Consider the following 17,614-nt stretch of genomic DNA (forward strand, 5'->3'; position numbering starts at 1 on the left):
AGAACTGGTTCTTGTTAAGACCCTCATTAGCCAGGTGATTTACACATGTTCTCATCACACCTTGCTTTTATGAAGGAGGAAACTGGGGCTCAGCGGTTGACTTGCCGAAGGTCACACAGTAAGTGGCAGAACTGGGATTTGAAGCCAAGTCGGCCCAGTTCTGAAGGCCAAGTAATAGGGGATGGGCTGGTAATAGGTAGATGCTCAGTGGCTGGGTTCTGCCTTGAACAACTTAGATATTCCCTCAAGTCTCCCCCTATGAATTCCACAAGGGAGAGAGTAAGAGCCAGGCCTACAGTGGTGATGGTTATCAGTGGATGTGCTTTTAACACGGTAATTAGCATGGGGCATAATGAGCATGTGGTTGACAATTTCAGCTCCCCCGGGGCAGGAGAGACGGAGCCACAGACATCTAGCTGCAGTTACCATTTATTGAGATACATCACAGGCACAGACAGGGGAGGTGGGGTGGGTAAATTTGGAAAGGGATTGGGGGTTGGTGGGAGCCCGGGGAGGTTGAAAGGCCTTCGGGGACCATTCCCAACTTCCCTCCTTCCTCCCCCAGCCTGCCCCGAGTGCAAAGCAGATGAGCAGAGGAACTGAGGGAAATCTAGCCTCCTCTCGGTTGTCAAAAGATCACTCCCAAAGCACTCAAATACATCATTCAAGATGGTAGCCTTAACCCCCGCCCCCCTCCCATCACATTGCAGAAGCAAGGAGAAAACCTGGGCAGATTTGAGCCTTCCCAAAATGCAGATCACGTGCAAAGAGTCTGGCATGCAAGTAACACTGGACCTGTGGTCCGGGGGCTGTTCCCGCTCCTATGGAGGTAGGCAGGGAGGGCAGCAGAGGTGGGGTGAGTAGGGCAAGGAGAAAACGGCAGGAGCCCCACTTGCGAGGCTGGGCAGCTAATACCTCCGGCTGGACGTCTTGACCGTGGTGGTCTTCCGCAGGATGGAGTTACCCCCAGAGACAGGCCCTCCCTTGGTGCTGTAGCCCACACTGGTGCTGAACCCGCCCTTGCCAGCACCCCCACTCCCGCCCAGGGACATGCCACCCCCGAAGCCGGCGGCACCGCTTCCGCACACAGTGGTGGAGTTGCCAGTCACCGCTGCAAGACAAAGGGTCTGGGTGAGGTAGGGCAGCCATGCTGGAGGAGGGCCGGGGACTTGGAGAAACCAGTGAGGGACAGCAACAAACGCAGGCCGTGGAGCCATGGAACACTGATGGAGAAGGTGGGGCGGGAAGCTCATTCTTTGAGAACCCCCCAACTGGTCTCCAGGGGCTCAGGCGGGGGGAACATGGGCTCCTGGCCAAGGATAGATTGAGTGGACTGAGCAGAGGACGGGGCTGGGCCTGGGGCAGGGGAAGGCAGCAAAATACTCACAAATGCTGACTGCACTGGGGCACTCTCCAGACATCCTGCAAAAACAGAAAGACCAGGAGAAGGGTCAGGGGTCCCCGGAGCCCAAGCAAAAACCCTCTGTCTCCCCGACTCCCTCCTTCCCACTCTCTGCCTTTACAATGGATCAACTCAGTGGGTCATCTCTCGAGCCAAGGCCCGCAAGACAAGACCAGGAGACACACGAAACACGTCGTGGCCCTTCCAGCCGCTGCTGCAGAGAAAGCAGAGCCAGGGCGAGCCAAGTGGCCCCGTCCTGCGCCGTCCTCACTTCCCTCTGCACGCACACCACGGACAGCAAACAGAGCCCATGCCGAAAGACACCCAGTTTCTGGCTGAGGGGACTTTCTTTACATCTCGTGCCTTCCCAAGGACAGAGATGATTCATTTTTTCTCAAAGCTCCAAAGGTGGTGGCACCTGGTGTTGGAAGGAGAAGGCTCACTCCTGCAGGGATTCCAGACACCCTAAGGATTACTGATGGCTGTGCCAACCGAGGAAACACGTGGCAGAAGCGGTCAAGCTCTCCCCCAGGGCAGGGCTGGGAAGCCCTCTGAAGCAGGAGGGGCCCCCACCTGCTCTCCTCGCTCTCCAGCAACTTGCGGTAGGTGGCGATCTCCACATCCAGGGCCAGCTTGACATTCATGAGGGCCTGGTAGTCACGCAGCAGCCGGGCTAGGTCCTCCTTGGCCTGGTGCAGGGCCGTGTCCAGGTCCCCAAGCTTCTTCTGAGCATCCTTCAGCGCCAGATCCCCACGCTGTTCCGCTTCTGCGATGGCAGTCTGCAGTTGCTGGCACTGCCCAGGGGATGAGAGGGGTTGGGGACACCCTCCAGGGTCATCACATCCACCTCTCTGCCCTCAAACCAGACGTCACCATCCCCCACCCACCCCACCCACCCTGACTAACCGAGCTGGAAGGAAAGCAGAAATATTCCTCTGAGAGAAGAGATACTATTACACAAGCAGGGTCTTGTAGCACCACTGGGGAAGTCCTTACTGAAGTCTAACCTTAGCCTTTCCTGCTGCAACTCAACCCAGTGCCTCAAAAGAGATAAAATAAATAATGTAACCTCACCGTTCACCAGGTGCTTCACCCTGATACGGGGAAAAGTCCTTGCTTTTTTAGCCACGCCCTAAATGGAATCAGCATCTAGGACCTGAACACTTGAACCCTCAGCCTCCTGCTCTGACCCCCTGGAGATGGGACCAACCTCCTTGGAGGACGTTGTCCCAACTGCTCTACCACTAATATGCCATGTGACCTTCCCCAGGCCTCAGTTTCCTGTCCTGTAAAAGGAGTACATTGATCCAGCGTTTGAGTGTGTCCCATCCATCAGGAAAAGAGCAGCTCTGACCCCCTCAGCATGACAGTGAGAAGGTCCCCACCTCCACCAACCCAGGCCTGACCCCCAGGCTCCCAGCCAAAGGCTCACCTGCTTCTTAACTGCATCCACCTCACCCTGCAGCCTCTGGACAGTGCGGGTGAGCTCAGCAATCTCGTTCTTAGTGTCCCGCAGGTTGTCCCCATGCTTCCCAGCTGTCACCTGCAGCTCTTCATACTAGAGACCAAAAAGGTGGCTGTTGTGAGCTGTCAGTTCCCGGCCCTCCTGGGTGACTAGGGGCCCTTTGGAGGCTGGGTGTGTCTGGCCCCAGGCCTCTCACGATGGGGGATGTTCTGTGTCCAGTCCCAGCCCATACACCTGACCGGCTATTCTCCTCACCTTGGTCTGGTACCAAGCCTCAGCCTCAGCCCTGCTCCTCTGGGCAATCAGCTCATACTGGGCCTTGACCTCAGCAATGATGCTATCCAGGTCAAGTCTGCGATTGTTGTCCATGGAAAGGATTACATTGGTGTCAGACACGTGGGTCTGCACTTGGCTCAGCTCCTGCAGAAAAAGAGAGAGCTGCCAGCGGTGCCCCTGCTCCAGGCCCCCAGGAGACAGCTGAAGGGTGAAGGATGGGGTCCCCAGGTGGCATCAGGAGGCCTGTGCTCTGCCCCAGGCTCCAGCCTAGAAGGAAAAGCATCATTCTCCCCGGCTGTGAAATGGCACTCTCATTTTGGTAAATACCATTTCTTTTTGTGCATTTACAAGTTTCCAAGAGATTAAAGAAGGGGAAAGAATGCATACTTACTGCCCTCAACCCTGGTGCCAGGCATTCGGCCAGCACGTCCACCAGTCCCTTTCATCGTCAGAAAGCCCTGGGAGGCAGGCAAGGCCATGACTGGTGCACAGGGTGCTTTTGTCAAATTGGGAAAAGTCTCCCCTCTGAGTGGAAGCAGCTGGTGGGACCCAGGGAGCTGACCGTGGGCCTGATTCGAACCCCACTCTCCACTCAGCCAGTTAACAACCTGCAGCATCATTCACGGTGGTCCTGACAGAGGTTGGTGAGGAAAGAGTCTTGGAGAAGAGAAGTGACACATCCAAGGTCATCCAGTCCTATCCTGGAGCCCAACTGGAACCAGTCAGTTGAGCGACAAATCCCAAATCGTTTCCTCTAGAATATACTGACATTTATAGACCATGGTGATATTCTTGGACCCTTCCTGGGTTTCTAGGACCATCAACTTTGACATATAAACAGGCATTTAAAGATGCCATGAACAGCAGCTTAGTTTCTGTGTTCTGGCTTTGGGTTCAGCTCTATCGCTACGCCATATGCATTGGCTCCCAGCTGAGCTCTGCCTCCGTCTCTCCCATGGTCCTTCCTGCCCTGGGCTGCCAACAAACTGCCCAAACCCCAGCGCCAATCAAATACCTCATCCAGAGGCGTTGAGCATCTGAGTCTTGATTTTGGCTCAGGTCATGACCCCAGGGTCATGAAATCAAGCCCCACACCAGGCTCTGCACTGAGTGTGGAGCCTGCTTGAGATTCTCTCTCTCTCTCTCTCTCTCTCTCTCTCTCTCTCTCTCTCTCTCTCTTCTCCTCTCCTCCACTCACTCTATCTCTCTCTCTCTCTAAAATTAAAAAAAATGTGGGATGGGTGAAGAGGAAGGGGTGAACATCCATGCTGCTCCCCAAACACAAGGCACTCTATGCTGCCTCCGTGTCACTGTGCAGGCTGGACCCTGGCTAGCAGGCTCTTACTGCTCTTCCTTTAGAATTCCTGCCCTTCCCTCAAAATTCGTCTCAAATCCCACCTCTTCTGAAGCTCCCACAGCTCTCCCAGGAAGAATCAGGCTCAGCCTGCTCCATATACCTTGTCTCTGTCCCAGCACGGCCTCACCACATGGTAACTGGAGATATAGGGCCCCCAAAGCAGGGACTTTGTCCTTCTGGTGCCATGTGGAAGCTACTCAGTAATATGTGTTAAATGAATAAGGGACCGCAAAGGAAAGAAACACTGAGCATGCAGACATGGGTCTTAGACAGTAAGAAAGCCAATTGTTGTCCATTCAGAGAAGAGGGGGTGGGCACCGTTGACCTGGCCCAAAAGTGAAAAGAATCTAAGAGAGGAGAATGAGGAATCCGCAAGCAATGAATGACCATCAGTGGTCCAGCAAGGAAAAAAGTGGGGAGGCACCTAGGAAATCATCGTGATGGCACAGAACACTCCCCAACAAGTTCCATTCTGACAGGGCAGATGGAGATGTTAGAAGGAGAAAAACACAGCCATGGATGAGCCAGGGGAAGTGCTGAGGCCAGTAGACAAGGGCTGTAGGTAAGCTCTAGGTGAAAAAAACAGAGAGGCAGCATTGGACTAACCCAAAACACCAATAACTCAACTGCTACGTCATTTGCCTCTTTCCCATCAAAGGGAACAATCATCAACTTAGAAAGAGCAGCATGCTGGAGAAGAAATGGAAAACCAAGACAGACACAGAGAGTATGAGAGGCCTTGGCCTTGTTGGGGATCTCAGGGGTCCAGGCCAAAGGAGCATATCCTAGAAGGCCATGGCATTGCCAAGGGGATGAACACTCCCAGAGATCCATGAGAAATATGGAGAGTAGGACAGGTTCCAGAACCCCAGACACAGAAAATGTCCTCATTTTTGAGGGGATGATATTTAGACTTTTTCAACTTAAACTTGACGTCAACTAGAAATGAACCTATGAACCTCTAGAAATACAAAATATAAGTAAGAGGCAAGGAGCCAGCAAGACTTCCCTAAGGAAAGGCCAAGCCAAATGGATTTCACTTTCTACTATGGTTGTCTTACTAAAATGCTAAGGGACCGTCACAGATATTGCTTGACCAACAACTTCTTGAACACAAGACAGAAAGATGTGGGCCAGATAATGATGTGGTCACCTAGATTTTACAGTAGCTGAGCCACTTGAACCATAAATTATTGATTGGTGGAGTGAGGTCAGCCTGGGAGAAAGGCACCCCTGAAGGCCTAGGTCTTGCACTAGAACTCCGTTCTTGGCCCCATCTGCTTTAATGTGCTTACCAGTCATTTACACTGAAATGTTATCACCCCACTGAACTGAAAGTTGACCAGGTCCACAGAGAACCCAAAGCTGGGGCATCATCAATAAATATATCCAATTACCCAACTGGGTATCTCCAACATATGGATGGGGGAAATCAAGTTTCAAAGTGCCCAATAGTGTCTGGTTGCCCAGACAATGGGACGAAACCACAATGACATTTCACAGGAGAAATGGGACTCATTAACTCTTCGGTTACAAAAATTCAACGGCCAACTTCCTGTCTTTGGAAGCTGGAAGCAAACAGATACATACCTCACTTGAAAGCACTCATGTGAAAAACTCCAGGGTTTTTATTAAGGATCAAATATCATGAAGTGACTTCTAAAGATGACACATAAACTAGTGCGACATTAGGCTGCAGGAATGCAAGTCTGTAACCGCCCTCCCTACCCCCCCTGTTTTCCAAAGTCTGAGATCAGAACCCTATTTCCTCAGCTTCTTCATATGCCACAGATGGCAGTCACCTAAGCATCCTGACCTCTAAAGTGCTGCCATATGAAAGACACAGGCCACACAGATGTGTGCAGCCTGGAGGGCAGAAGCAGGGCCAATCAAGAACAGAAGTCACGGGAAGATTGAAGTCAGCTTTCTAATTTGATCAACAATGAAAATGCCTGCCCTAAAAAATAGTGAGTTCCCTGCCACTAAAAGCATTCAAGTCGAGACTACATGACTCCTATCAGCGATGTTAGAGGAAGGGCTCCAGCATGAAGGGGAAGGGGGGCCATGAGGTCCCTTCCAAGTCTGAGTCTGAGATGCTAGGATCAACTCGGTTAACTTCAGCCTTCTTAGCCTGGTCTTCAAAGCCCCTTGTTTCCTGGGACCCGGCCTGGATTCTACCCACTACCCATACCTCAACTCCTGAGGCAACCTGGAATCTCCATCCCCTCTCTGTCCATCTCTGCTCCTCCAACCCTTGCTCCATTACAAATGGTCTAGAAGGGAAATGGTCTAACACAGGAATAAGAGTCAGACTTTGAAGAAGTCCAAGAACCAGGCTTTATTTCCAGCACTGCATCTAACTAGCTATGTAACCATGAGGAAGCTACTCTGAGCCTCAGTGTCCCTGACTATAAAATGGAAACAATAATGGTATCTATATTGTGGCTTTGTTGAGAGGATCATATAAAGCTTAGCCCAGTGTCTGACCCATCCTTAGCACCTGATACATGGAAGCCTGTGTTAATTAAAGGCCCAGGTTCTATATTCCCTCAATTAAATTGCACTGGTGAATTCAGATCAGACCTGCGGGGGAATCCCCAATGCCATATGTAAATGTAATTGTCTCTGTCCATTGCCATCTCACCAGTTCATAGAGGTGGTTTAGGAAGTCGAGCTCCTCAGTCAAGGTCCCTACTTTGCTGTGTAGATCCATCCGGGTCATGTACGCAGCATCCACATCCTGGGGGAAAGAGAGACAGCAGGGCAGATGCCTCAGCCCCCAGGACTCTCACCTCCCTCTGAGTCAGCCCAGCACCCTGGCAAGCCCAAAAACCACCTCCCCCACTCCCTGCCACCCTGCTCACCTTCTTGAGCACCACAAACTCGTTCTCCGCTGCAGTGCGCTTGTTGATTTCATCCTCATACCTGTTACACAGGAAGACTCAGGCCAGGCTCAGCCAGGTTCTGCCTTTTGGGACATTTAACCCACTCGGCTTTAAGCCCCGTTGGGTCCCACGTTATCTAAGAACACCTTTGAGAAGGAGTTCTGTAATACAGCCTACCAGTGAAGAAACTTGGGGTACAGTCTTTAAATATTCCTGCCCTGCCCCCCTTTGAGGAAATGGACACAGAATGTGTGCAATAATATGGCGACCAAGAGCAACTATCTCTTTGGATCAGAGCCCTGAGGAGGCTTTTATAAGAACAGGCAAAGATGTGTCCACAATGGCTCATCTTTGCTTTCACTTTCAACAGACGGGACATTTTTTAAAACAACTAACTTCTCTCCAACTGCTTTTGCTGAGACTTGAAGGGTTAGAAATTGCCAGTATCGAGTTATTGGAAAAGTTATGAAAGATTGGGCCCTAAAATGACAAATATACATATCAACTGATCATAATATGTGAATTTTATTTGGGTCTTGATTCAAACAAACTGTATTTTTAAAACTTAGGACATGTATGGACAATTGGAAATTCATAATGAACGGACAGTCGATGATATTGAAGAATTACTCTTTTGAAAGTTTTAGGTGTGTGAGGTGCCTGGGTGGCTCAATCGGCTAAGCGTCCAACTTCAGCTCAGGTCATGATCCCACGGTTCATGATTTCAAGCCCCACGTCGGGCTCTGTGCTGACAGCTCAGAGCCTGGAGCCTGCTTTGGATTCTCTCTCTCTCTCTCTCTCTCTCTGCCCCTCCCCTGCTGGCACTCTGTCCTTGTCTCTCAAAAATAAAACAAACATTAAAATTTTTTTTTAATTTTAAAGTTTTAGGTGTGATTATGGCATTGTGTTTATGTTTTATTAAGTCAAGCTATGCAGATAGGCTCTATGAATATAGCCAGCAAATATTTGTGAATGGAATCACATGATGGCTGGGATTTGCTTCAAGACAATAAGGTAAGGGAAAAATCAAGTAGATGTAGAAATAAAACAAGATGGGCTACGAGTTAAGAATTATTAAAGCTGAGTAATGAGGACATAAATGTTCATTACACTGTCCTCCCTACCTTAGAGTTTTTAAAATGAGGAACAATACACAAGTAAGTGGGACAATTCTCCAGGACGCAATGGGTCCAGAGCCTGGACACCCAAGGGGAGTAGCTCTGTCTGGGCACTGCCCCGGGTGGGTCCCAGGAGCCTGGGAATGGGGTGATTTCCCACGCTGTCCCATCCCCGCCCCCACAAGCTCCCAGCCTGTCCAGTCCTCCTTACTTGCTCTTGAAGTCCTCAAGGAGATCCTGCACATTTCTCAGCTCTGAGTCCAGCCTCCCCCGATCGCTCAGGAGGCTGTCCAGCTGCCTCCGCAGGTTGCCCAAGTAGCTCTCAAAGAGGGGCTCCAGGTTGTTCCTGGTGACACCCGTGTTCTGGCCCTGCTCCTGCAGCAGTGCCCACTTGGTCTCCAGCACCTTATTCTGCTGCTCTAGAAACCGCACCTGAGCCAGAGCAAGAAGGGTGGTGGGCTGGTACCATTCCTCTGGCCCCAGGAGGGACCCAGGACTGGGCCCATCACCACCACCCATCCCCGACCAGGACGTCACAGGGCCAGTGCAGACTACACATTGCCAAGGGGAGGAGTTCCTGAGAATACATTCTTTGCTGGAAAAAAACAGTCCAATCCAATGACAAGACTCTAAAGAGTTAATAAACCATCAAAGCCCCAGCTCAGTCATTTGGTGGTTGGTGATGGTCAAGTCACTTCTCTCTGCATCTCCCTTTCCTACTTACACTGATTACACTGGACTAGATCAATGTTTGTGAACCCTCATTCTGCATCAAAATCAACTGTTAAAAATGCGGATGATGGGGGCACCTGGGTGGCTCAGGCAGTTAAGTGTCCGACTTCGGCTCAGGTCATGATCTCGCGGTCCATGAGTTCAAGCCCCGCATCAGGCTCTGTGCTAACAAGCTCAGAGCCTGGAGCCTGTTTCGGATTCTGTGTCTCCCTCTCTCTCTGCCCCTCCCCCACTTGCACTCTGTCTCTTTCTCAAAAATAAACGTTAAAAAAATGTTTTTACTGCAAATTCATATATAGTGTATGTGAATGTATGTATGCATATATACAAACATGTATGTATGGACATGTGGACACGCACACATATACAGAGAAAGCAAATGTGACAAAATGTAAACATTGGTGAATCTAAAGCAAAATAAGTCCGTCAGAGAAAGACAAGACCATATGATTTCACTCATGTGTGGAATTTAAGAAAAAGAACAAACAAGAAAAGAAAATAGAGAGAGAGAGAGAGAAACCAAGAAACAGACTCTTAACTCGAGAGAACAAGCCGATGGTTACCAAAGAGGAGGCGGGTGAAGTAGGGGACAGGGTCTGAGGAGGGCACTTGTCATGATGAGCACAAGGTGATGTATAGAGCTGTTGAATCACTATACTGTTCACTTGAAGCTAATATAACACTGTAGGTTAACTGTATTGGAATTAAAATTAAATTAAATTTTAAAAATGGGTGCATCTGGGTGAAAAAATAGTTAGAAATATGTTGTACTGTGCTTGTAACTTTTCTGTAAATTTGACTTTTTTTTTTTTTAATTTTAACTCTAGATGCCCAGTCCTATCTCTAAAGACTTAGAAGGGAGCTCAGGGGTGGGCTCTGGGGGGCTTCTCTGCCAAGCCAACAGGGACAACCACACAGACCACGTCCTAGACTGTGATGCTGAGAGCCTGGGAGAGGTTTTTGCTTGTCTGACCTCTGGGACAGTCCCACAGGAGGACCAAAAGTCACTAGGGGAGAAGGTGAGGAGGTGGGCGGAATAGCTTGCTTCACCTTCCACCATCTGGTTTCTCCAGGTCCCACCTCCACAGCACCCCAGGCCCTAAATCACATGGCCTGGGAACCATGCATCAGGTGCACCTGCCATGAGCGGTGACAGGGCCTCTTAATGCCAAGGACCATAGGGCCCATGAACCTGAGTTTCAGGCCCACCTCTGCCTCCAAGTATCCGTGTGAGCCTGGGAAAATCTCTTGACCCCTCTAGACTTCTGTTTTCTCTTCTTTAAAATAGACACAATATCACCTATTCTGATTCCTCATGGGACACTGTAGGTTTCACGTCAGAAAAGGACATGAATGTTCTCTGGGAATCCACACATCACTGAACCAAGGTGTGGTCATCTGCCAGGATTTTCCCCATCATGGTCCCTCTACCTGGGGGGTTGGGGTAGAAGTAGACGATGCAGTGAAATGGACCTGAAAATGCCGGAGGGCAGTACAAGAGCCATGCGGTCAGCCTGGAGGCCAGGGAAAGAGTCAGGATGCCCCCGATCTGGAACAGACCAAACTCTATACCCCTAGCTCTGGTGACCACCCTCTTCACCATCCATCCCCACTTGAGCTTCTTGGCCAGAAGAGCAAGTAGGAATAGAAGAGAAAGGTGACTTCTCCCAGGACAACCCCCTCTATCGCGCTGAATCACATCTTTGTCCTTAGGCCTTCTCCAAAACTGAGAGAACAGGAAACAGATGGGGCTCCTTGGATAACATGTGTGACCTTTGAGCCAGTTTCCCCAGCGGTGAAATGACAAAAGGCGATAAGGACCACCCTGTTAAGAGGAGCAGTGAGGACAGTCTGCCCCTTCACTATGTGATAGGCTGCTGTGTGACCGTGTTAATTATGGCCAGAGAAAAGGCTGCACCACAGTCAAGGTGGGCTTGGCCGCAGACCTCCTGAGCAGAATTGAGATTCACCTGAGCAATGACAGTAAGATCCAGAAGACTGTCTCCAGCCATCCACGTCTGGGCATCCCAGGCGCAGGCGGGAGAGCTCTAAAAGTCATTCTATCAACCCCACCACACTGCACATGGGCTACATCAGCCTCTGCCCAGCCCACCCTCTCTTAGGGACCCTGCTTCTACTCCAAGGGCCCCTCCCGGCCTCCTTCCACCCAGGCTCACCTTGTCAATGAAGGAGGCGAACTTGTTGTTGAGGGTCTTGATCTGCTCCCGCTCCTGGGTACGAACCCGCTGGATCTCCGGGTCTATCTCCACGTTGAGAGGGGTCAGCAGGCTCTGGTTGACAGTGACCTCCTGGATGCCTCCGGGAGGACAGGCAGGCCCGAATGTCTGCCTGCCGGCGCTCAGGCCCCCATAGGCCCCACCGCCAAAGCCGAAGCCCCCCAGGGCCCTCCCTGAGGAGGCCCCTCCAGCCACACTGACCGAGATGCTCTTGCTGCCCCCCAAGTTATAGAGGCTTCGGCTGCCAAAGCCCCCCTTGCTGGGGCCACAGCGGGTTCCCCCAGCACTGCCACTGCTCCGGGACACCGTCACCGAGCTGAAGCTGGTGTGGGCCCGGGACCCGCCTCCTCCACCTGCAGAGTTAGAGCTAAAGCCTCCTTTAGTGGAGTATGTCTGCCGAGACACAGAGGACCTCATGGCTGTCAGAGGGGCCGGAGCACAGGCTGAGAGAGCTGTGAGGGAACGCAGTGAGCTTCTATGACACTGAAGGGCTTTTTATCTTTTCCCGGTTGGGCTGGCTCCTGGGCTCCACAGACACTCCTGCCCCATTGCCCCAGGAAGAGAGGGAGGGGCCCCGGGGGCCAGGGGAGTCCCCTCTCCCCCAGTGGGAGGGAGCGGCTGCCCAGTTATCACCTGCGCTCCAGAGCTGGGGCTGAGCCAAGACTGTGTGGGACAGGATGCCACCTTCTCCCCCCTGGGGCTCTCCTGACTTGGAACAGGATGATACAGTCTCCCACGGCCACCCCCACCACCCAGTGGCTGGCTTGGTCTCCTCCTACTCAGCCCTGATGGCCACCATCAATGGGGCTCTGTTCTGTGGGATTTGGCCCAGGCCCCTGTTGTAAGCCAAGGCCCCAGGGTCCATGGCTGCACAGGCGGTAAGGGAAGGAACATTGAGCAATGGACTGGGGGGAGGGTGCCCAGGCCTGCTCCAGTCCCAGCCTCCCAACCCACGGCCTCACTGCCTCCTGGCAGGTCCAGGGTGGGGGGCACAGGTGACAGAGCGGGGCGGGAGCAGTCTGCTCTTCAGTCATACACGGGCAGATGGTCTGCTGGGTGGGGTCCCCGAGACCAGGGAGATGAGTGGGGAAAAGCACATTCTTCTAGGGACCGAAGAGAGATGGAGGGCTTTGACCATCACCTGAGACCCCCAACCCTCTGCCCTGCAGCTGAGCATCCCCAGAAGGGCCCAGCCACTTTGGAGGGGGCTGGAGGCCCCATTCGGACTGGACATAAGTACAGATCTGAGAAGTATGTGTTCAACAAAGACCACAAGAGGCCCACGAAGCATCCCAACATTCTCATCTTCCCAGCCCCCAAGGATCCTGATGCTTGAATCCCAAGGCCCGGAGGCTCTTCAATCACTTCACACAGTCCCAGGCACAGCTCCAAAGGAAGACTTGGAGGTGTCAGCTGTTAGGACTGAGACAACTTTGAGGAGGTAACTTCAGAGATGTCCCTCCTCCCCCCTTGAGCTTTTAGCTGGAAAACTGGAAAATGGGCCCAGAGAGGTGAGAGAAACTCGCCTGAGGGAAGGAGCAGATGCAGTGCTTGCCGTGCTCCTCCCACAGTGGCTGGGCAGGGAGCTGGGGCTGTGGCCACTTGTGTCCCCAGGATCCCAAAGGAAAGGACATGGCCTGCTCCACAGCCCAAGGAATTCAGGCAGAGAGCGGGCCCACTCCAGGCCCAGGGGAGGCTGTGGGACTCTTTCCCAGGACCACTGTGAGAGGCTGCAAGTTAGGTCAAACCTAACACCCAGGAGGGATGGGATGAAGGGCACTCAGAGAACTAGACCCTTACTTCCCAAGAGAGGCTCTTCCTCCCTGCTGGGAGCTCAGATACAAGGCACTGGGGCAAGCCAGGCTGGGACGGAATCCCCACTGAGCTGTGTGTCCTGGGGCTGCTCTCTCAACCTCTCTGGGCCTCCTTTGCCTCTGCCTATAAGCAGAGCCCGCAGGGGAAATCCTTTCAAAAAGCCTTGGCCAGCCATCCCAGGACTGAGCCATTACTTCCCACTGACCTTTGCCTGCAGTCCCGAGGCTGTGATCACTTTCTCAGCCTCCTTTATCTCTCCCTGCAGGGGTGTGGGAGGGGGAAGGCGGGAGGGGATGCGGGGAGTGGGGCTTCTGAGGAAGGTGGGGAAGGGAGTGATGTCAGCCTTCTGAGTCAGGGCAGCCGGGGAGGTGGGAGTAGCGTCGGCTACAAACAAACAAACATTCCACCGCTCCCCAGGAATGACAGCCTCATGTCATTGACCTGGCACGCTGAGCCAGGCTTTGTGCTGAAAGCTAGTGACAGACAGCGGCACAGGCCACCCAGGGCTTGTTCTCTGAGTTACTGCTTGGAGACATGCTCCCTCCTAGGCAGTGGGGGGGATGGGGGGCTCACGGGTCCCAACCCAGCCACCGTTGGGACCTTCTTTTTCGGGCCTTGACTGTCCTCTCTGCTTTCATACCGAACACCCAAGCTTAGACCTTCTTTCTGTGGCTTAGGAATCGCTTCCTCCCCTCTGCTGCCGCTCCAACCAAGGGCTTCTGTGTCTGCAGACTGTCACCTGCCTGGGGTCCCCCCGCTGTGGCAGGACACAAGAGCAGAAGGTATGGCAGGCTGCTGCAGGAGGGACAAGGTAAGATGGCTGATAATGTCAGCTGAGCACCCAACATAGGCCAGGCTGGGGACAGAGCAGTAGGAAAGATACGGGTGCCAGGCACCTGCGTGGCTCAGTCCATTAAGTGTCTGACTCTTGATTTTGGCTCAGGTCATGATCTCATGGTTCGTGGGGCTGGGCTCTGGGCTGATAGTGGGGAACCTGCTTCAGATTCTCTCTCTCCTTCTCTCATCCCCTCCCCCCTCAAAATAAACTTTTTTTTAATTTTTTTTTAACGTTTATTTAATTTTTGAGACAGAGAGAGATAGAGCATGAACGGGGGAGGGTCAGAGAGAGAGGGAGACACAGAATCTGAAACAGGCTCCAGGCTCTGAGCTGTCAGCACAGAGCCCGACGCGGGGCTCGAACTCACGGACCGCGAGATCATGACCTGAGCCGAAGTCGGCCGCTTAACCGACTGAGCCACCCAGGCGCCCCTAAATAAACTTTTTAAAAAAATTTTTTTAATGTTTATTTCTGAGAGAAAGAGAGAGAGACAGCGTGAGCCGGGGAGGGGCAGACAAGGAAGGAGACACAGAATCCGAAGCAGGCTCCAGGCTCTGAGCTGTCAGCACAGGGCCCAATGCGGGACTGGAACCCACGGACCGCGAGATCATGACCTGAAACGAAGTCGGACACTTAACCGACTGAGCTACCCAGATGCCCCTCAAAATAAATAAACAAACTTTAAAAAGAAAAAAAAAAGGAAAGGTACGGGGTAAAGAAAACACTTGCTGCCCTTGGGAGCCCTCATACAGGGATAGGACTTTCTAAACTAACAGCAATGGTTCTTATAATCAGCATTTACTGAGCACTTCCTACGTGGCAGACACATCAGTGCAGTAACACATCTCACGTCCATGATGGGTAGGCTCCGTCCACCTCCTTCCTGCCCCAGATCAGTCATCTACCTTCTAGACCCTTGTAGGTTGCTCCCTTGCTCTCCGGCTTCCAGGTGGGTTGGCCAAGGCAGAGGGGATGGGGGGCAGGAGGGGGGGATCAGTAGGAGATCTGGGAGAGGAAGGGAGGACTGGTATTTCTCCCCAGCCTCTTCCATGATTACGGCTTCTTCCAAGTGATCCCCCCAAAAGTCCCTGCTCTTGTCTCATCTGTCACTCCTTCCTCCTGTCTTTTGGCTCTACACTGGGTGGCCTCCTCACCCTGGTTCTTCCAGGATTGTCCTTATTTAGCACTGAAAGCCCCACGTCTTGGAAAAAGGCTCAGTCCTGGACAAACCACTAGCCTCGCTACCTCTGGGGATGGCAGTGGCTTCCCACTGCTCCCAGCCTCTGGCCCCTCCATCCTTTCTGTGTCCTTAGCCACGCCCACACCTCCATAGGTACCCCTTTCATTAAAGTCCATTTAGCCGACCTTTCGGGTGAATTTCGTTTCCTGCTGGGACGACAAATGGCAGGCCCCTCCGCCAGCCCTGTGAGGTAAGCACTGTTATTAATCTCTTTCCACGGATGAGGAAACTGGAGAGGTTCCACAGCTTGGTCAAAGTCACACCACTAGTAAGTGGCAGAGCTGGGACGCAAGCCCAGGAATCCTGGCTCCTGAGCCGTGTACCCCCAACCCCTGTCTCCCTTAAAGAAGGCTCAAAAGCTTCCTTCTCAGACATTTTTGATGGAGAGATCCACAGGTCTGAGAAAAGGGCTGACCTCCCCTTAAAACTGGGACGGGGGGGTGGGGGTGGGGAATGGCCTGACTTCCTGTGGCCAAGACCATGGAGTTTGGTGTTAGCCACATGGGGAGGGAGGAGACAAGAGGAGCTGTGCAGGAGCTGACGGGCTGCTGGGGTAGGGGCCCGGGTGGAGAAGGTGACCCTCCCCACCCTCTTAGCACCTGGCCCTGATGCCCACACACCTGGCCTCCTGCAGAGCTTCCCACTGAAGAGGGAAGAAGACTTTTCCAGTCTCGTGTTCAGACAGGCCCGGTGGTGGGATGAGAGTCAAGAGGTAAGGGGACGGGCTGAGTTTCAGTCCCAAGTGCCCACCAGAGCCCCCCTGCACAAGCCGAGCAACTGGTCCCCATCCTGGGTGCAGGAGAAGAACTTGCCCACGGGTCCCAGGCTAATGGAAAAACCTGGGTCCCAGGCAAGAACCAGACAGAGACAGAGCCAAGGATAGCTACGGGTACAGCCAGGCTGGGCCGGGGACAGAAAGGGTCTGGCGCATTCAGACCGAGGGAATTAGAGAAGGTTTCCAGGAGGAGAAAAATCCGGTGCAGACATGGGAAGAAGGAAGAACAGGGATGAGGGGCTGTGTTCAGTCAGGAGTACAGCCAATTTACCAGGGAACAAGCGAGAAGAGATACTGAAACATCAGCAGAGATGGAGGGAATGAAGGACATCCTAGGGAGCAGAGCAGAGGGCTGGAGGGAGCCCCCCAATGAGCTGATTGGGATGAGGGGTGGGATGCCCGTTGGATATTCCCAAACAGTGATCGATATTTCCCAGGTTGCCTTCTGCAGAGAGCGTGGGCTGGGCAGCAGGCCTGCTTCTGTTTTACTGGGTGAGGTGCAAGCCTGGGGGCCGAGCTGAATTGCCAGAGGGAGTGGCAGAGAGACTGCACACCGCCACAGGGCACCTTCATCTCTGCCCTTCAGCCTCCCCTCTAAATGCCCTTGGATCACCTGTTTAAAGCTAGTGCTTAGCATCGCTGCTGAATTGTTAATCTCCTGGGGGCACTGCTGTCCAGGAGAAGGGCCAGGTTAAAGCTCAGAGATGAGGTGGGGCTGAGGCAACAGGACCCAGCTTGCTACCTCAGATGGAGCTGGAGCCAGCGTGTCCCTGGAGGAGACTGTACAAAGGGGCAGGACACAGAGGGAACTTCACCAGAAACCCCCATCCCCCAACAGAGGCTGTCTGAATTAGCTACAGGAGGCTGGCCTCTGGCCCTGGTAACCAAGGCCTCTGGAAGGACGATCTGGCTCTCATGGGTGGGAGGGGTTATGTTGGAGAACCCAGAAACTGAAGGGGACGGGGAAGATGCTGAACCCCGGGGGCGCCTGGCTGGCTCCATCTATGGAGCATGTGACTCTTGATCTTGGGGTCATGAGTTTGAGCCCCACATTGGGCATAGAATTTACTCAAAGAGAGAGAGAGAGACTGAACCCATTAGGAGGGCAGGCTGGGATTGATCCAGCCTGCCAGCATAGCCCAGTCCTGGCACAGTGCCTCGAGTATGGTTTACACTCAGTAGAATTCGTGACAGGGAAAGAGTGGGAGAGGAGAGAGAGAGAGAAGGGAAGACGCCCCCTCAGGGAGAAGTGGGTGCTGCTTCATGTCACAGAAGAGCTAGAGAAACGGTCCAGAGACAGGGGAAGAGGAGTAGGCAGGTTGGCCTGTGATTCCAGCCCACAGGCTCTGGTCAGTGGTCCTCAGGCCTCTCCCCTCCCCACAAAGGACAATATTTGGCTGGCCAAGCCCATCAGGGGTTTCCCAGCTCCTCCTGAGGGCTGCGAGGAGGAGAGGATGAGGCTGGCTGGCTAGAG

At 52.9% G+C, this 17,614-nt stretch overlaps 1 protein-coding gene across 1 annotated transcript; it reads right to left on the reverse strand.

Annotated features, from left to right (window-relative positions):
• Positions 1-458: 458 nt before the first annotated feature.
• KRT79 (keratin 79) lies at positions 459-12,008 on the reverse strand. The gene is made up of 9 exons (XM_007081360.3): positions 11,413-12,008; positions 8,715-8,935; positions 7,365-7,425; positions 7,145-7,240; positions 3,123-3,287; positions 2,835-2,960; positions 1,976-2,196; positions 1,388-1,422; positions 459-1,111 (listed from the first exon to the last, which is right to left on the reverse strand). Exons 1-9 carry the CDS (start codon positions 11,887-11,889, stop codon positions 909-911), a joined length of 1,605 nt encoding a protein of 534 aa, XP_007081422.2. The 5' UTR covers positions 11,890-12,008; the 3' UTR covers positions 459-908.
• Between the last annotated feature and the right edge of the window lie 5,606 nt (positions 12,009-17,614).

The sequence above is a fragment of the Panthera tigris genome, chromosome B4 (genome assembly GCF_018350195.1).
Source record: "Panthera tigris isolate Pti1 chromosome B4, P.tigris_Pti1_mat1.1, whole genome shotgun sequence".
Lineage (NCBI taxonomy): Eukaryota > Metazoa > Chordata > Mammalia > Carnivora > Felidae > Panthera > Panthera tigris.